This window comes from Pterocles gutturalis, unplaced genomic scaffold (genome assembly GCF_000699245.1).
Source record: "Pterocles gutturalis isolate BGI_N339 unplaced genomic scaffold, ASM69924v1 scaffold11444, whole genome shotgun sequence".
NCBI classification, from domain to species: domain Eukaryota; kingdom Metazoa; phylum Chordata; class Aves; order Pterocliformes; family Pteroclidae; genus Pterocles; species Pterocles gutturalis.
This window is the reverse complement of record NW_010130725.1, coordinates 22,663-42,941: the sequence shown is the minus strand read 5'-3', so window position 1 is coordinate 42,941 and position 20,279 is coordinate 22,663. Positions and strand designations below refer to the sequence as shown.

The 20,279-nt window shown below is 42.0% G+C and overlaps 1 protein-coding gene across 2 annotated transcripts; it reads left to right on the top strand.

The window, feature by feature from the left end:
* The first annotated feature begins 207 nt into the window (after nt 1–207).
* ATG16L1 (autophagy related 16-like 1 (S. cerevisiae)) lies at nt 208–19,839 on the top strand. 2 transcript variants are annotated; one of them, XM_010080330.1, is made up of 17 exons: nt 208–293; nt 2,194–2,299; nt 3,839–3,912; nt 4,114–4,365; nt 5,175–5,240; nt 8,056–8,142; nt 8,895–8,951; nt 9,977–10,079; nt 12,620–12,725; nt 12,843–12,913; nt 14,464–14,535; nt 16,197–16,317; nt 17,166–17,271; nt 17,807–17,956; nt 18,363–18,410; nt 18,762–18,863; nt 19,255–19,839. In XM_010080330.1, the coding sequence occupies exons 1-17, from the start codon at nt 271–273 to the stop codon at nt 19,346–19,348; spliced, it is 1,638 nt and encodes a 545-aa protein (XP_010078632.1). In that variant the 5' UTR covers nt 208–270; the 3' UTR covers nt 19,349–19,839. The 2 variants fall into 2 exon arrangements, with proteins under 2 accessions (XP_010078632.1, XP_010078633.1); XM_010080331.1 differs by lacking the exon at nt 8,895–8,951.
* Nucleotides 19,840–20,279: the final 440 nt, after the last annotated feature.

Genomic DNA, 20,279 nt, shown 5'->3' with positions numbered 1-20,279 from the left:
ATTAATGAGGAATTCTTGGAGTTGTAGCTGAATGCTGCCGTAGCCTGCTGACATCAAAGAGGGGTGCACGCTAAAGCGGTGGAGGCTTACATACTGTATGGTTGTGTCAGAATAAAGATACTAGATCTTAGCTCATAGAAGATGGTGGAAATCTCATTTTGCTTTTTGGTTATCTTAAGATAACTTTTTGCCCTTTCAGATAACAAGCTACTAGAGAAGTCGGACCTTCATGCGGTGCTGGCTGATAAGCTTCAAGCAGAAAAATATGAGATGCAGAGCAGGCATGAGATCAGGTATTTAAAATTCCTTTTCTCCCAGTCAGCTGTCTGTCACGCACCCTATAACCTAAACCATTGTTTGGATGTGTTGCACATTGAACTTCTAGGTTACTACAGTAACTTGGAATAAAACAAACCGGGAAATCTGTTGAACTAAAAATGACTTATAACAAAGTATAAACGTTACAGAGTTGCAAAATTTTTTACAGTATACAGTGCAGAAAGATCTGACCAAGTTTTGGACAGAAATTAATTTCTCACAAACTCAAGTTATGGAGTTAGGCCAGAATGAGCTTCTGCTTCTGATCAGTTTGCCTTGTAATGCCTGGTGTCGGTTCCTAATGATTATGATATGACTCTTGAAATTGTTCACTCTTAGAAACATTGACGTGCAGGGAGAAGCTGATGTCTTAGTTTCTTTCACTCTGTGTTACCATGTAGAAGGGGAGAATGGAGAAAATCATGATTGTGAAGTGTCAGTCCTAAATAAGCACCATATATGCTGAAAGGAATGTGTCTTCTGCCTGCTTTTAGAAGGGTTTTTTGAGGAAACTTCCTCTCTAACCTGAGAACAGCACTTTGGTGCCACAGGCAGCAGTCGTACTGCTTCTTCTGTTGGCATTTGAATCCACAGCAAACCCATATGCTCGTAGTGTGTCCTTTGTCTGGACAGCATGTAAATCCCAGCAGGTAAAGGCTGTTGGGTTCTGTTCTTGGTGTAACTGAAGAAAAGGCAGGGCTAAGTAGCTCAGAACTTTATACTTCTGTAGGAATTGCTTCCTCTGTTGTAGCTCTTTTTGCTGTGTAGTGTAAAACTGTACGTGTGTGTCTAATGGGAATGCAAAACACATGCATATAGTTAAGGCTGTTGTGTACTATTACTAGTAAGGAGAGAAGAACTCCTGATTTTATGGGAATTGCAGGCAGAGCATCAGCATTTGGCCAGCAGGCTGGACTTCACGTCCGTGTGAAAGTTCTCAAAAGCTTTCTGATGACTGCAGTTGCCTTGAACCGTCTTTAGTTTCCCACTGGACTGTTAAAACACAAAATGACTGCAAAAGCAGATACTTGCAATTACCTTGTTCTATTTGTCTGGAATAACAGCGATGAACTTTATTATTTTTAAAAGCTGTAATTTAAAATATAGGTGCTAACTTACTCAAAGTCTCTGTATGTGTGATGTGTATATGCTTTTAAACAACTGACTTCTGTTCCTGTCTCTGTGCTTTCAAAGACATAAGTGATAAATGTTAGTCATAGCTGTTTGAGGGGTGATATGTGCGTTCTGGTGTTCAGAAATTCCGGCTTATGTCATGGTACTACAGTGTTGTAAAACACAATTTGAAAAACACCTCAAAACCTTTACGCCATAAGCGGCTAGAACATAGTTAGGACAAGCGTCTTGTAACATGTAGAACCATAAAGCCGAGGGTCTGGGAATATACCCTTGGTTCTCTGGCTTTTGGGTTTGCGCCCTGTATTATTGTGCCCTCTCTCCAGATATCTAGCATCTTCAAGATGCAACAGCTCTCTCCAAGCCAAATTTGAGGTGGTAAAATGTTTGTAATTCTTCCAGAATTTGGAGAGTGTACTTTTAAGACTCACTTGTCTTCACGCAAAATTAAGCAAAGGCTAGTTATCTTTCATTTGAGTTTGAATTCTGTTTTAGGAATGTACAAAAAGGTGAATTGAGTCCTCAGTAAATTTAATTTTCCAGTACTATATAATGGCCTTTTGGTTGGTGAGAAGTGTGTTGTGGGGGAGCTAGCTGTGGTTTAGCTAGTTCTTCATGAATGACCTGTACCTCTGATGTAGTATCGAAAATCTGGGGGTGGTAGTGTCCTGAGACTGACTGTCCAAGGCACAGAAGCAGTTTTATTCTAGTTTGTGACATCTCTTCTCTCTCAAACTCCAGTCCAGGACATGATGGCACATGGAATGATGCTCAGTTGCAGGAACTGGCACAGCTGAAGATAAAGCATCAAGAGGAGCTGACAGAGCTGCATAAGAAACGTGGCGAGGTTAGAAAATCCTCTTGTGTTCTCCGTGGTCTATACATGGCCCTTTCTGAACATGACGTTGATTTTACCAAGCTTATTCATCATCATTTTTCCCTCGTTTCATCTACGGCCTTTTTAAGCTCCCCATGTTGATGATTAAAATAAACCAGAGATAGCTGGTCCTTAAAACTGACAGCCAGGAGATAGAAGCTTACATTGTCAGCGTGGCATGATTTTTAAGAAGTGCTTAATTTTGCGTTTCATGAATAGGTTTTTAACTGTGTTTATTAGAGGAACTGATGCAGTTTATACTGCTGTGCATGGCCACTAGTTCTACATTGAAAAGACTTTGAGTGAGAGAATAGGTGGCTGTGCGAGGTTTCATTTGTCTCGCTTTGCAGGACCACTGCTATAAAGGAGTAGACAAAACAAACATGCACAAGCAAAGGCTGAAAGTGCCATGGTGTTAGACTGAGAAGGGAGTACTGCTTCTGCCATGCAGATGCAGCAGGGAGGCTGGAGTCCTGTAAGCTATGATACTTGGGCCTGGAAGAGAGGAAAAGCAGCATAAAGCAGCATTTTTCTTTTTTTTGAGAGGAAGATGTGGAGGCTTTGTTTGCAGAATTTATTTATTTTTTTTAAACTGTGAGCAGTGGCTTAAATGAGTGCAGGAGCTAGTGTCTGAATTGTACTGCAGACTTTTATAGGGAGAAGATGGGAGTGACCTGGAAGATGTTATCATGCTCCTTTGATGACGCCTCATTGGAGTTGTGGAGAAGCTCCAGTGTCAGTAATTCTGAGATTTTCAAAGAGGAGACAGCTTTCTACAGGAGGTGTGAGCTGACTAGTCAAAGCACTGAAAATTCCTTCTTTCCCCCCAGTCTAGCATCCTAAGCCATCTACCCAGGCAGGCGCTCTTCTCAAAACTCGGTCTTCCTTCTCCCCCAGCAGCCGAGGCTGTGCATGCTGTGGTGCCTGCAGCTGCTCACTGACTGGGCAGCTGGGAGCTGGCAGCAGCAGCTCATTAGTGTTGGTCTCTGCCCCTCTATGTCCTCTGCACTGCAGAGACTCCACCAGCAACTCTTCTTGTGGGAAATTTCTTCATGAAACTTGTGTTTACAATATGTGAGGTACCTGTCTCCTGTAACAGCTGTCCGGCTCTAACAGGAGGATTTGTTGCTTGGTTGTTAGTACTCATGTGTTGGTTTACTTGGTGATCTTTAGTTTCTGTGTTGATTTTTCCATCACTTTAAAAAAATAAGATTTCTTCCTAATACGCATTCTGTTTGATGCGACTTTTAATAAAGGAACTTTGAGGGAAGGAAGTGAGATAGCAAAGGACAGTAACTTACTGACAACTCATATTTGAAAGTAGATTCCCTGATTTAATGACCTATGTGATAAGAGCAGTAAACAGATCTGTATAGAAAGCTGTGAAAGAAGACCTGAAAGGTATGCTTGTGATGTTAGATGGGTCTGTACTCTTGCTGGTTGCTGTTTGGTGTATGTTATCCAGCTGGCATCCCTGCATCTTGTAATGTAGTTTTCTCCTCTCTCTAGCTGGCCCAGTCTGTAATTGATCTGAATAACCAAATGCAGCAGAAGGACAAAGAGATGCAGATGAATGAAGCAAAGTGAGTAGGAGCTGTTTTGTCTGTGTGGTTGGTATGAGATCCAGACTTCTGATTGAGTTCTTTATTAATGTTATAATATTCTCTAGGATTCCTAGCCGTGAGCTAAAATTTCATGTGTTAGGCCTTGTGCAAATAGAACAAAGAAGATGGTATAGGTCCCAAAGGAGATCCTCATTGTTTTGTGTTTTGTTGCCATGCCAGGATTGCAGAGTATTTGCAAAAGATCTCTGAACTGGAAACTGAGTGCCAGGAATTGCGTAGCAAACTGCAAGATCTTGAGCGAGCTAATCAGACACTGAAAGATGAATATGATGCTCTCCAGATCACCTTCAATGCCTTGGAGGAGAAACTAAGGAAAACTACTGAAGACAACCAGGAGCTGGTCTCACGTTGGATGGCAGAGAAGGCACAAGAAGCCAATCGTTTGAACGCAGAAAATGAAAAGGATTCAAGGTGAGATGGATGACCTCTATTTGGTAAACTGCTTCCCAATATTTTTTTTAATACCTAGGAGTGCATAGGATAAAACCAGATTTAGTTTTGTTCTCTGTATTCTTGCACAACACAATGCGAGTCCAGAACTTTGTGTTCCTTCTTGTCGCCAACTCAGACGGATGCTTTGTGAAAACATTCCTGTCTTTTAAATGAATAAAGCATGTTCTTTTGTTTCTTGAGCAACATTTAACTATGGTCTGAAGATCATAAATCAGATAGAAACTGCGGTTTTTTGCTGGTGTTAGGCTTGGACTTCTCTTGTTCATGTTGCATATTTATGCTTATCCTAGTTTTGTCCTTTTTTGACTTAACCAACTTGTGTTTTTTTGCATTCTGTTAAAAAGAGCGGCTGCTGTGAGACTGAGCTATGTATAACCTGGAAAAATAAGTCTGTACAGGTTTGTTTTTTTCTTGAAAATAGTATTTTTTCTTCGGAATTGCTTCAGCTTACTTGCCAGCTAATAATACTTGGAGACTAAAAGCTGTAATAGAAGTCTCATAGTACTTGGCAGTTTTATTTTATCTTTACTAACGTAATAATTTTTGCAAGTTCTTGAACTCCAAACAAATCTGCATTCATATGGGTCATAAGTGGCCATAGGTACACTTTGCCTTGTTGCCTCACTCAATTGATCATGTCCTTTCCTATTCACAGGAAGGAAACTGCCTCTCCTGCACAGAGTATCTTGAAAAGCAGGATAAAATTAGGGCAGTGGTCTGGTTTTTTGTTTTGTTTTTTTTAAATAACCTTGCTTTCTTTTTCTTAGGAGACGACAAGCCAGGCTGCAGAAGGAGTTAGCAGAAGCTGCCAAAGAACCCCTGCCTGTTGAACCGTAAGCAGTCTTGATTTACAAGTCTCCTTCATCACTTCATGCTTCAGTTTTATGCAGATGCATGATAAATGGTATCTTTGTTATTTCTAAATTTGGTGATGTAAAACGAGTAAACTTTGGTGTAAAGTCAAAAATGTACAGTAACTCTCCCTACTTGAACTTCCAGAAGAAGGAGCTCTGTTATGACTAAAAATAGATGCTTGGACTGAAGGTCGTAAGACTGTTTCATACGGTGAATATATATTCTTATCTTAGCATAAAAACATTTGTTGTGTGGTGCCTTTGGTCTTCAAAATAGTTCTTCAATCATGAAGCAATATACTCTGGAGATGCCTGTGTTTTTAAGTGTTAGACTAGAAATATATTCAAGGATTTCCTGCAGGAACAGGTACTGAGTGGGTTAAGGTGGGTGAAAATACATTGATCGCTTCCATTCTGGGAAAGATTTATTCCGTAGGAAAAGAAAGATAGATGTGGAGTTACTTTTCCTGGCAAGCTGGAGAGAAGCATCTCTAGTCCTGTGTTCTTTTCGCTGCTATTTTTACTCCTGGGTGGTATTTAATCATCTGACTGGAGAGTGTAGTTGATGATATAGGTGCTTTGCACCAGGCTGATAAGGTTATTGGCACTTGTTAGCCAAATCCAGAAAAACTACCCCTGCTGCTTTATGCCTGGAAACCACCGAGACAGTCTTCAGAGCACAGTGCCAGAGTAGTGTGCAGGCTTTTTCTTGATGTCTGTTGTCTTTGTGTTACCATCATGTAATCACATTAGACCTCTGTGCTGTGTGTTCTTGCACGTGATAGGAGCCATGTATCTGCTCTGGAAGAGGCCCCACGCGGAAGTCTGGGGTAGGTAGGAGGGGCATGTATATGGAGAGTATGAGAGAGCTTGGAGCACTTGAAAGGAAAATTGAAACTGCAGCTAACTAGTTAGCAGAATTTGCTTTGTTTTTTTTTAAAGAAATGTTTAAATGCTTCCATTCCCTGGGCTAGTTGAGGTGTGACTCTCCATTACAAGAATACTGCTGACCTCTGTGTCACAGGCCAGTGGGCAGTCCCAAGCCAGAGGACAGTCTTCCGAGCTCATAAGAATAGTGATATCCCTTTTGGCCGCGTTATTTGATGTGAGCGCACTGGGAATCTCTTAGAATACTAAGCTCTTCAATAAATAATGTTGCACTGAGAGGGGAAACACACACATAATGTCTGTGGCCACTTTTCCCGTTAAGCTTCTTCCTCTGCGTGACTCAAAGCAAGACCTTCCTATCTTAGAGCTGAGCTCAAAGGTAGCTCTAGCAGAACAGCTTGAATATTTTACTTCCCGATGTGGTGGGGATGATGGTCTCTGCTTCATAAACAATTTAATGTGGACACTGCGAAGGTAAAAATAAGCTTGTTTTTAAAAAAACCCTAGAAAATAATTGCTTCTGTAAATTACTCAAACTCTGCTTCACAGATGTTTTTGATTCCTTTTTGATTTCATAATTTTAGAGGGTTTGTATTGTATAAGTGTGTTGCTTACTGAAGAGGAAAACTGCGGCATTTCAAGGAGTATGTCATGGTGTTTACATTCACTTCAAAAATACATTAAAGTGGAAAGTTATTTTGCCATACACAATTTTAATAGCTCAAACTTTAGATGTTTTAAAAAGAAATATCAGTAGAACTTGATAGTGTTTTATTGAAACATCAGCCTGAAACTTTCAATCAGAGTATATATTTTCCATAGCCTTTCCATATATACTGCCCTCCAAAATCCTAGCACTTAAAGTACAGTTATATTCTGAATTGAGAGATTAAAAATGGTCCCATTGTCTTCAATTCTTTTGCAGCTGATGTTATCTGATGGCAGGAATGAGTTCATTCCTACTTAAATGCTGAATTTAAACTTCCTGTTCAGTCAAATGGCATCAGGTTGATAGAGTGCATTTAAAAATAGTTAGTCCTGCAAAATCAGCAGTGGAGGAAAAGTCGTCATTGAAGGAAAAAATACCAGACTGTCACAGATCATGATGACTAACAGGGAAAAACCTTTAGCATTAGCTGGGTAAGTTAGCTGGATTAATTTAGGGTATATGTGTTGGAACCCCACACTTCTGTTTGGTCATACGCCAACATATTGATGAAGGGAAGCAAAACATCTCTTGTACTTAATGGAGCAGCACCTGAAGTACAGCAGTGTAGGAAGTATCAGGATGTCTTTGGTGTGCATGAAGAAGGAAAATTCAAACTCCTGTGCTTTTTAATATTTCCTTGTTTTGGAACAGCAAAAAAGGTGCTGGGAAAATAAGATATTCCTGGTATTTGGGGTTGCAATAACTCATGTCTTTGCTGTTCTGTAACTGTTCCAGCAAATATAGTTCACTCTGTAGTAAAGTTTTGCTCAAATGTGATAGGTCCTTATAATGCTGTGCATAGTGATGCAAGCTGAAATAGAATGCCTGTAGTAAAGAGAATCTGGAAAGGAAGCCTGCCAATGTGAATATGGGGGTTGGTGGGGAATCCAACCCTGTTGTTGGTGAAGAGTAATTGTCAGCTGGGAAGAAAAAAACTGGCATTCAGGTGCTGCAGGTACTTGTTTTCAGAGGTTGTATGTTGAACGTGGTACCTTGGCAGTGACAGCTAGCTCAGTGTGTGTGTTGTTTGGATCTACCTACGTGTTACTGCCGCTGAGTAAACCCAGATGAGGGTTGGGCACAGACACTGACAGACCCTGGGACGGTGCTGTCTGTTCAGTTCATATACATCAGTGGGTGGTTACCATGGGAAGCTCTGCCTGATTGGAAATGGAGTTTTTTCTCTCACTTCAGCAGGGATGATGATATTGAAGTGCTTGCAGATGAAACCTCTGACACAGCTGAGGAGACATCTCCAGTGCGAGCTGTCAGCCGAACATCCAGGTTGGTAGACCAAGAGATTTTTGTATTGCATGATTGAGGAAGAACAAGGAATATAAGAATTGGAACAATGTTGGGAATGTTAGTTATGGTTTTTCACTTCCCTTTTCCTGGAACACAGTTTAGTACTTCCACCAGAGCAGTATGAAACTCCTGTGCTGTGTTCTGTTACAGTGCTCTAGATATGCTCTCTTTTTGCTTTTGCTGTTATAAATAAATTAAACTAGCAGCTGAAAAAAATCACTGTCTAATCTTAAAATAAATTTTTAAAAGCAAAATAGACAATAAAATGGGTATCGCAGTGCCTGTTGTATTATACCTTTGTCACTACACGAGGTACCAATGTGACTTTACAAATAGCTGGTGTTTTGGATTTAGCCGAAATTCTGAAAATATCTTCACCTAGATTAAATGCATCTTTTTCTTCCTCTAAAATAGCAGTGAGTGGAAAGTAAGAGACAGTTACATGAGAGCATAGATTAATTTGATTGAAACTTCAGACTTGACAGACTCGTATCTAAAACCAGTAATTCACATGAATTTGAGGGAAATTGAAGAAACTTCACTTGCGAATTATGTTCTGAGTTGTAATTACTGGTGACTTTTGAACTGATGCCTGCCTCTGGTGTTCTGTCTTTGGACTGGGTCTGCAGGGGAGGGAGTCTTTCCAGAGACTTGTTGCTATGAAATGTTTGTATTGATCTTTATGTGGAGAAGCTATTCACAAGGTTTAAACCTGTCCTCCCCTCCTTCAGTAAGCGACTCTCCCAGCCAGCTGGAGGCCTTCTGGACTCTATCACTAATATCTTTGGGTAGGTTAGAACACTTTCACCTCTTTGTTTTGTATATTGGTTTCAATGTACACCAAAATCTTGGTGATGCAGGAAATACAAACAAATAATTTCAGCCTTTCTTCTAGCTTCTGCCTTTCTTTTTCTTTTTTTTGTTCTCCTCAACTTCCTGTTTCTTCCATCTTGCCGTGTGCTGACCTCTGACCTTTCCCTCCAGTCTGTCTGAGTCTCCCCTTTTGGGACATCAATCTTCTGATGCTGCCAGGTGAAAACATTATGTGCTCTTAGTCCAGCATGTGAATGTATTCCATTGAAGTTACACGGAACCCAGCTGCATTATCCTGATTAGATTTCAGATGTTGATAACACTAGCTAGAAACTGTCTGCAGTTAGAGAGGCAGTGAGCCCCTCTTTGTGGAGAGAATACATGGGGTTTGCTCTTGCTTTCCGCTGCACTTTACTCCTAGTAGGCTTATTTAAAATGAGTCCTTGTGGTCTGTGGTTAGTGTCCAGGGTGGAGCCATGTTAAGGAAGCCTGCACCGTCTGGGTGTCCAGCATTATCTCCATAGTCTGAAACCTAGGTTTCCCGTAGCAAAGTCTCAGGCATCAAAGTCAAGCTCTGCATTAGGTGGGTGGTCTTTTCTTAAATAGTGCAGCCCGAGCTTTTGAATGGAGCATTTTGCTGCCTGGGATGTAGTGCTGCAGTGGTGTTGAGTCTCCCTGGGCATATTGATGGAGCTGCAGTCTCTCCAGCTGAACTCAGCTACAGTCATTCCCATGTTTCTCTTTCCTATTAAAAAAAGAGCTCCAAAATGAGGTCAGTAATCAGCTCAGGTAGCTTATCGGTGTACTATGAGGTATCTAAAGCTACACATGGATGTAGTGCTATATGACAAATGTAATTTTTGAAAGATGGGATAAAAGAAAGTTGTCCCTGTTGTTTAATCACTTGTCAGTGTAGTTGAGTGACAGGTACAGATCTGGATGAACTCAAGAGAAACAGCATTCATTTCTCATTTAAAAATATTTCTTTGTTTCATCTCAGGAGGCGTTCTTTGTCTTCGTTCCCTGCTCCCCAGGATAATGTAGAGCCACATCCAGGTGCTGGTAAAGAAGTGAGGGTGCCCACTACTGCCATATGCGTCTTTGTAAGTATAGAAGGAATTCTTGGTTTTACCATCCCTTTTGCTGTCTCTGGAGGAAGTGGATCCTGTTTGTGTGGGAACTGATCTCCTGAAACTCATTCTATTAACATTGCCAAAGAAGAAGGAATCCTTGATTTGGTAGCATAGTTCATCTCATTTAATTCTTAGCCCAAATGCTTTTCAGAGCCAGTGCGCCCTGATGTCTGTCTTACTGAGGTCGATGATGATGAGTAAAAGGTCTGAGGGCACAGGGGAATTACACTCCATTATCCTCTTGGCTCCCAGCAGTCCCTGTTCTGTCATGCTGTAGGAGAGCTATGATTGAGGAAGAGATTGCTGACAGGTTGGGATTAATTCAGTTCCAGTTCTCCACAGTGAAGGAGTTGTGGCACTGAATGTCATCCAACAGAACCGGTTAAGAGGAGCTCATGGTAGTGGGGTGTCTTCATTTGTTGTGTGTGATCTAAAGTTTTCAAGCTGAGACCTCCTTTATGTGGTGCTCTGGCCTCACAAGGCCAAACTTAAATTTCTGTGAAGGGCATTTCCTTCTGAATGAATGATTGTGATGCAGCCGCTTGTTTTAACATTCCTCTTGAGCTTTCTCAGGCACTCCGATTCTGGATACGGATATTTCATAGAGAGGAAGTGACTTGTATTTTTCATCCCAAGTAACAGAGTGGCTGACTGCAGCATGGAGGCTTGTGTGTTCCTGGCCTGCCTGGCTACCATCTTCTGTAGCAGCACTCGTGGGGTGGAGGGAGTAGGAGTGTTACCTGGAGTGAGAATAGGGTCGTAACTTAAGTGGTAGCCTGGACCTGGCTGGAGTAAGGAGCATCAAATGAGGTGTTCATGGCTTCAGTGTGTGTTGCAACCTCTCTTCTCCTCTGGCTATGTACAGCAAGCACAGTTGATCAACAGATGTAAATCCTGGCTAATTTTATCATAAAAGGTATTGCAAAGCTGCAAAGAACCATGTGAGAAGTTCTGTTGTTTTCACCTTTCTCTTAATTTTCTGTAATGTCATCTGAGCTTCCAAGAGCAGCACAGACTGTCTTCCCCATGTAGGGGGGCAAGTCACAGTAGCCTGTGCTGACCCCTCCTCTGGGCGATGTGGGGAATGCTGCCCCATTCCAATTCCCCATCTTGCAGCAGGAGTGGGAACAGCGGCAGTAGTAAGCCTGTCAGACTGTGGCAGAATGGAGGTGATGTGTGGTTGGCACTGCAATGTTAGAAGGAAAAAATCCTTACTTATTTCATGGGAATCCGTATGTTCCTTCTGGAGGTGATCTGTGTTATGTTTTAACTCCTGTGTCTGGAGCCCAGGCAGAGTGTGAGGACATGTCTGGGTCCAGCAGAGCATTCCAGGAATGAATGCAAGCACCCTGTTGGAGGTTTGGTGGATACAGGGAGCAGTCCAGGCTCACTTCTGGAAAGATGACTAGAGCAGGCTTGGGAAGGAGAAGGTAGTCACTTCAAGCTGTTGTTCTCAGGCATAGTTTCTAGGCAAAAACTTTGACCAGTTTTGATCTGAATGGCTCTCTTGCACTTGTAGAAAGATTGGATTTGAAGTGTGATGACCCCCTAAATATGAGCTGGCAGACCAAGTTCGAGCCACAAGTTCCATAAAAATACAAGTTTCCAGAAAAACTGATTTCAAAAGAACAGTTACTGAAAATACTTAAAAATAAATGTAGCAAATGAATTAAGAATATGGTACTAATACTATGTGGGTAAGTAGTATAAAGCTGTGAAATTAACGGGGGAAAAAAGGGAAGGGATCTTAAATTTCTCATGGGTTTTAAAAGGTTAGGAATTGCTATTAAGTAGCCAACTCAAGCTTTGGAACATTAAGCTGTGAGAAAGCAGGGGTGCAGGGGTCTCACTGCACCTGCTGGGAGGAACCACAGCTGAAGCCCAAGCTCGCTGTGAGATTAGGTGCTGTTCCAAGTCACAACTGTGCTGGTACTACTTAATCACCAATATAAAGTAGCATTATCACCAATACAGTAAATGAATGCCGTTAATCTGTTCTGCTGTTTTCTAGCAGGCTTTCCTAACTCAAGCCTGACTTGAGTGTTCTGTGGTTGCATGAACTGATTGGATCATGTTCCATGGCTGGCTCTAGATGGAGAAATGAAAAGTTAGTTTCCTTCTACAGCGTATCACCTGTTTTTTTACTGTTTTCTATCCTGTCCTTTCCTTAATTTTTTTCTGGCATAGCTTAAAAGCCTTACCTTATAAAGCCCAAACTTGTGAAGTACTGTAAGGCTTCTGGCAGTTTATTATCACTGTTGAGTCCTTCTTAGTGTTTTTCTTTATGTGCTTTTGTTTTTTTCTTTAGATAAGGATCAGCCTTTCTGCTCTGTTTGTACACCATCAACTGTAGTACAGTTTCAGTCTGTGACTTTGTTTCCTATATACTGCTGAAAGATCTACAGCTGTGGTTCTGTATAATCTTTAAGTTCTATAGCTTTCTAATCTGTGGTTTTTTGGGTCTTTCTAATTCGGTTTTGGGTGGTTCTTCTGTTCTTCCCACTCCTCAGGATGCACATGATGGGGAGGTGAATGCAGTGCAGTTCAGCCCTGGCTCCCGGTTACTAGCAACAGGAGGCATGGACCGGAGGGTTAAGCTTTGGGAAGTCTTGGGAGGTAAACTTTTTGCTTTGGGGCATGGTGGGATGCTAAACAAACTCATATTGTAGTTCACTTTGTGTCAGCTTCTGTTTTAATCCATTGCTTAATTTTTGTTTGTCTTTCTCTGTGCAGATAGGTGTGAGCCCAAAGGTTCCCTCTCTGGTAGTAATGCTGGGATTACAAGCATAGAATTTGATAGTGCTGTGAGTATCTGTGCAATATCCACTGTTTGTGATTGGGAATAAATTAATTGAATTATGTTGTCCTCTGCTATCAGTTTCCATTCTAACAGTTTGAAAAGTTACCTAAGAAATGAGTTAAAATACTTATGAGAATAGCTGCAAATGGTTCAAAATTGTACAAAAGATCCTTATTTGGTATGCTGCAGTCTGGAATTCTCACCTTTGCTTTACAATTCAGAACACGATATGCAGCTCAGACATTGACTGCTACGGGCTACTATGATGAAATTACAGTAAAATACACTAGGCTTTGTCTAAAGGAAGAAATTAGTCTTCAGCTTCCCACTGAAGCTGGCGTAACAGCACAGAAGAAGCAAATACACTGAAGCTTTATTTCTGTGAAGCTTATTTCCATAAGTGGTCTGCTGAGGTCTGTGATGAATAGTAAAAGGTCTGATTATCCTAAGACTTGCACTTCCATGACCTTGTCTCCCAGCAGTTGCTCACCAGTCACAGTACAGTAATGGTGTGGCTGGCAGAGTGTTTGCTGACAGCTTGAGATGTGTTCAGTTCATGTTCACCTGGAGTACTGGAGAGATGACTGTGATCAGCATCCAACAGTCCCACTTCAAGGAGTTTGGGGTCTTGGATTGTTGTAACTGGACATATGATCTGACTTTTCTGCTGAGACCTCTCCCGTAACACAATACTTTACTGCATGGATGGTAGACCAAAGCTGACATAATTTCTTCCATTTGGTGGTTCTGTGTGCTAAACTTTATTGATACACACCCAGAAGGATCCTCCTTTTGGACACTGAGCAGCTCATTAGAGATTTGCTGGTGCTGGTAATCTGCAGGAGAAAATAGTTCTGATTTTGGCAAGTTGCTTGAGCACGTTTGAGGTGAGAACTGCCTGAGGTGAGATGCTAACAGGCTTTAAGGATTCAGGAATGTCTTTTGGGTCAGACAGGAGCGCAAGTGTGAATCTTGTGATGTCTGTTCTCCAACATGGGTGACTTGTAAGAGCCCTAAGCCTAAAGCTGTGAACAAGTCAATTTATCTCTCCTTGGGCAGATCTAGTTTTTGGAATCTTATCAAATGTTAGAATTGTAATGCAAATTGCAAGAATTGGGCTAATTCTACTCTGAGGTCTATCTAAGCAGTGGGGGTAGATGATGCGGGGCTTTTTTCTGTGAAAAATCAAGAGTTAAAAACCACAAAAGATTAAGGTAAACTAGAACCTATTTCCTCACTGTGGCAGCTGGGGGCAGAAGAGAAAGGAGAATCTCCTTTCTGCTCTGGTTATTGTTATTCCTTTTATCTGTAGTCATGATTCTACAAATCACTAACATTTTGGTGGGAGGAAAAAGCTGTAGCCTCTTTGGAAGTTGTTACACTAGCTTTCCTTACTAGTATGTGCTCCTGAGTTTTTGTTTGTTTTGTTTTCTTTTTTTTTTTCCCTTGGCGATATAGCACTAATACGGTTTTAATGATTTATTGGAAATGCTTTTTAGTTTAATTTGCATATGGACTTGCAGAAGTAGTTTTAAATTAATCTTGTGTTCACAGGGCTCTTACCTCTTAGCAGCTTCAAATGACTTTGCCAGCAGAATCTGGACGGTTGATGACAGTCGATTACGGGTGAGTCTCCTGAAGGCAAATCAGTGCTCAGGCTGTTTCTGTCCTGTATTTACAGTTTTGTCTAATTGGGACATGGCAAATTTGAAAGTTGTGTGTTTACAGACACTTTCAATAATTCTTTTGGTTAAAAGGATCTTTATTTCTCTTCAGGGTCTTCACAGCAAGACCTGAAATACAGTATTGATCTCTGCACAGCCTTGCAGGAAACTCCAATTACTGCGTATTTTTCCCAGTACAGCCCCCCTGCTGGCAAAACCTTGCCACATAAACCTGATACACTTTTGCATCTGCCTCTGTGGAAATCTAAATGCTTCTTATGGTTTATGGAGAACCGCTTCAATGTTCTAGCCTCAATCCAAGGAGAGGTCTACTGAAGAAGGGTTTGCGGAAGACAAAGAGAGATTTTTTTTATAAGTCAGGAGTGGCATTCTTGAAAAGGGGTCCTTTGCCTAGCTGTTAAAAGGCAGCAAGCCTAAAAGTGCTTGACTTTATTCTCAGTTTCTTTTGAAAGATTCCTCCTCTCCTCCCAGCTGCTGCTTTGTACTCATGTTCTTGTGTGATTCTGCCCCTCTGCTCCACTCTGGTGAGACCCCCCCTGCAGTGCTGCACCCAGCTCTGGGGTCCTCAGCACAGGAAGGACATGGACCTGTTGGAGCAGGGCCAGAGGAGGGCTAAGAAGCTGGTCAGAGGGTGCATGGGAGGCACCTCCCATGCGAGGACAGGCTGAGACAGTAGGGGTTGCTCAGCCTGGAGAAGAGAAGGCTCCGAGAAGACCTTCCAGCATCTTCCAGTGCTGAAAGGGGGCTACAGGAGAGATGGGGGGGGCTCTTGATCAGGAGGTGGAGGGATAGGACAAGGGGTATCTGCTTTAAGCTGAAAGAGGGGAGATTTAGATGAGATATTAGGAAGAAGTTTTTTCCTGTGCCGGGGGTGAGGCAGTGGCCCAGGTTGCCCAGAGAAGCTGTGGATGCCCCATCCCTGGAGGGGTTCAAGGCCAGGCTGGATGAGGCTTTGGGCAACCTGGGCTAGGGGGAGGTGTCCCTGCCCATGGCAGGGGGGTGGAACTCGATGATCTTTAAGGTCCCTTCCAACCCAAACCCTTCTGTAATTCCATGATTCAGCCCCACAGAGCCTCCCTCTGCAGTTACAGAAACTGCTGCAGGGAGGTTTTCTGAAATCTCTGGTTGTCTCAGCTTTCAGGCTTGAAGATGTAACAACAGTGGAGACTAGATACCCTGTCATATCCTTGAGAGAAGTTCATTGCAAAAACCTGAAGGCACAGTTTCCATTTTCAGCATGCTTTAACCCCTTCTCCTCATTGCTCCTGCAAGGCTGTTGTAGTTGCTATATGTCCATGAAGCGTAGGTGTATGGAATGTTGAGGAAGAGAGCTTGCAGGTTCCCTGTGCGGCTAAAGAAACTGCAGACAAAGGTGACCTGCGTGTCCCAGCTTCGGGCTGAACTTTGCGGCACTTAACATTCCTACTCATTGTTAATCTCTGTTTAACTATAATAGGTGTGTTTTTTCCTCCAAGCAATGCAGCAGACATGCAAATTATGGTGTAAGCTTGTCTTTGAGTTTGTTAAATAGCAGAACTAGTAAACTACAAGGAAAGGAAGCAAATGGAACTGCAATTTACTGTGTAAATCTCTTGTCCTCAGCACACCCTGACAGGTCACAGCGGTAAAGTTCTGTCAGCCAAGTTCTTGCTGGACAATGCACGCATTGTTTCGGGAAGTCATGACCGGACCCTCAAGCTCTGGGACCTCCGCAGCAAAGTTTGTAAGGAAACCTAACTGCTGTCTTTCATCCATGTTTTGTGCTTCTACTGAATGTAACTAGGAAGTCTGACATCAGCCAGATTATTTCATCTTCTTGCTTTTCTGAAAAAGCAAAAACTAGCAGTCATGCCGTCTTCTGTTGTTATTCAAGTAATCAGAATCTTTCTGCCTGTTACCTGAAACAAGAATAAGAAATCCTGTGCATGCAGGAAGCACTTTTAATGCTATTAAATTAACAGCAACTGTGTTCTGTGAGTTCTTTGTTTACCGGTCTGGGGGTGGATATTTTAGTCTTCCACTAAAAACTTGGAGACAGGTCAGAGTTTTTAACCCTGAGGTGGATGAACATGCTTCTTGGAAACGTACCAGCAATTCCAACATCTGAAATGAAGGAAACGCTAGGATCCAGATTTTTATTTGAGAGAAAAACCTTATTTTCTTTGCTTTTTCTCCTGTTGGTGGCTCGTAAACCTGCTTGCTGGGAGAGAGAAGTTGAGATACAAGGTTACCTTGTAACCTGGATTGCAAACATAGGTGAAGGAGACAGTTTAATGTTGTTTAACCGTAGCAAATTATAGCTGTCTAAATAGGAAGTGGAAGTAAAGCAGCTGTCATGAGAGCATTTAAAGGGATATTGGCTATGGCAAAGGAGATTGAGAAGGGCACAGAGGTTGTTGAAGACTTATGTCAGGATTATTCTAAGACAGTCTGCCCTGTGGCATTCTTTGGACACTGCTCTTTGTGGCTGCTGAATGTGTATGGGTGTGGTATAGTGATTATTTTCTGGCTGTTTTCCTCAGTTTGTACAGTATAAATTTCAGTGCGTCACCACTGGTTTATCCTTTTTAGGTATAAAAACAGTGTTTGCAGGATCTAGCTGCAATGACATCGTATGTACCGAGCAATGTGTAATGAGTGGACATTTTGATAAGAAAATTCGTTTCTGGGACATCAGGTAAAACTATTATAAGAGAGCTTATAGTGTAGGAATGGTTATGGGATTGCTGTCCTCAGTATAATCTGAACTAGGGAACTTTCCTTCCTGGGCTTGGAAGCTAATGAGATTGTTGTAAGAGTTGCAGAAGGCCATTGGAGGAGACTTTAGTTACTACTTTTATTACTCTTAAGTGGTTTGGGATATTTTATTTGGGATGCTGTTTCTTTTCTGAAAAGGCAGTCTGCTTTCTTGTAAATATTTCTCATTGGTCAGTACTTGCCATTCTAGATGTTATTTAGTTTTTCAGAGGGTGGGGCTCTCAGGAAAGTAATATCTAACTATTGACTGGAAATGTTATCCACAAAGTGAGCTCTAGCTTGGGAAAGAATCAAAATGTGAGAATAAACCAGTAATCCTCTTTCTCCTCTTCTTCCACATTGGGATAAGTCAAAGCCTTGATGCACTGGCTTGGCTTTTGGACCCTGGTTCATGGTTGGTTTTTTTTTTCCTCTGTCTCATTTTTTTTCTCCTCTTTTATTCTTTCTGTCTGTAGGACTGAAAGCATAGTAAAAGAGCTGGAGCTGCTTGGAAGAATCACAGCTCTGGACCTGAACTCAGAGCGAACAGAACTTTTGACCTGTTCCCGTGATGATCTACTAAAGATCATTGATCTGCGGGTTAGTGCTGTCAAGCAGACATTCAGGTGAGTGACCAGGTCTTGTTATCCACAATTCTCCATTATGAATTTCAGAACTTTGGATTGCGGATTGCCCTCAGTGTTGGAGTGTTTTTTGATATCTCCATGGAGAGGGTAGTCTCCTAACTTCTTTCTGCGTGGGTGCTGAAGTTCTGTAGAGTCTAGCAGCAAAGATCTGCTCTGGTGGATCTTTTCGTTTGCCTCCTTAAAGAAGATAGCTTGGCTTAGAAGTCTGGCCTAAAGGAAAGAATTTCTTCAGATGTGATTGAGGGGGAGGGTATATGAGAAATGTGAATGGTGATAAAGGCATACTGGGGCTTATTCTGAACCACGTAGAAATCCTTACCATGCTCTTTAGTGAGAACCATCTTCTTACAAATGAATTGACAATGATCTGATTTTAACTTTTCAGTGCCCAGGGATTCAAGTGTGGCTCTGACTGGACAAGAGTTGTGTTCAGGTAAGGTTAGATATAAGCAAGATACGTGATAAATCTTTCCCCAGCAAGAGTGAGTGATTTGTGATGCTTGGCTGCATTGTCCCCATTTACAGCTAGAAAAACTGGGGTGGAGTTTGTGATTTGTCCAAGGTTACCTCTTGGTCAAGACAGTATATCTGTAGATGTTGATACAATGTCTTGGAAACTTTAAGATTTCAAAGTGCTTTCACCTCTTAACTGTTAGCAGCTGGTAACACGTAACTCTTCACAGACTATGTAATGCCAAGTTGCTTTCTAAGGAAGTTGTGGCTGGAATGATGATGTGTGCTGATCAGTTGTTCTCTGCCTTTTGCACCTTCTCTGATCTTGTAGCCCTGACGGTAACTATGTGGCTGCTGGTTCAGCTGATGGGGTCCTCTACATCTGGAATGTGCTTACTGGGAAATTGGAGAGGACACTTGCAAAGCATCACAGGTGAGGGGAGGCTGGTCATATAATCTGAAGTGGGGTCTGGGTTCTGAATCTTGCTGAGCTATGAAAGAATTGTAGTCATACAGCTTCTCAATGTATATTGGTGTGTGAGAATTTTTAATATGCAGATTCTTTGTGGATTCATGGCAGTATTCTCTAGATTGAAATAAGGTTAGGTTTGTTGTTGTTCAACTTCTTAAACTGAGATATGATTCTAATAAAATACATTTAATATATTCTGAGGAAACTCTTAGGCTTATTAAAAGCAGGAATCTCTTGAGAGCTGAGAAAGTGCTTTTTCTTTTATAGAGTACTATAATAATTCATTCCAGTGTTAAGTGCTGTTGTGGAAATCAGCTGTTTTTTGTAAACTTTTACCTGGCTTCCATTTCAGTTCTTCTATCAATGCAGTCGCATGGTCACCGGTGGGTGCCCATGTGGTCAGTGTGGACAAAGGAAACAAGGCTGTCCTGTGGTCTGAATTTTGACTGGACGGATGGTGGAAGAGCATCCAGCACCTCTGTGTATGGTGGTGCTGGTCTGTGGCTGAACAGAATGGAGACCCGAGCCCAGATCCATCCTGAGCGGGGATATTAACGAGCGCATGGCCTTCACTTTCCAGAGGAAAGTTCTAAAGCAATGGAGATGGAGCCTGAGTTAGAGACTTCTTATGGCCATAACTGCACTGTGGTACTTGGACTCGGCAAGGGGATTGGCTGTTCTGGATGGAAAATGCTAGTCATGCCTTTACATGTGGTATCTGTGCTCCAAGTGGAGCTGAAGATACTAGCGGGATTCATCACCAGACAGCTGTGCCAAATACCCTGTCACACAAATGTTATTTACAGCACTTCTGAGTTGGAAATGTTGGAAAGAAGTTACTGTGTGTGCTGACTTACTGTGTCCTGTCTCCTGTGTTCTCTTCTTGTGGCCCAGTTCAGGCACAGGGTGAGAAGATCCTGAAATGTGGACAGATCCTAGTCTGAAGTGTTGGAACAGCTTTTAAAGAGTTTCCCGTGGCTGTGGCAGCTCTGCCTTTGAGTTATCAGCTCAATTCAGACCTGCTCTGATCCTGGCACAGGTTCTCCAGCACTGTCATGTGAACTCTGTATCCGTTTCGCCTGTCCTTAAGGAAATGGTCCATTCTTCAGGACTTCTTTTGTTAAAATGCCCTTTGACAGCTTGGGTATCTCAAAATAGGAGATTTTAAAAATCTTTTTATTCCACAGGCAGTTTGGTTACTGGGTGTGAGGAGAGAGAAGTGCAACTTCTGCTGTGCTGCTGTGATAAGGAGTGTAGTCATACTGTGACTTCAGTACCAGAATATAGATGTTGGGTCCCTTTTTCTGTTCATCCGTCCTGTCCTGGCGGCTGTCAGTAGAACACAGGGGAGCAGTGGGGTTAAATCACAAATCCATT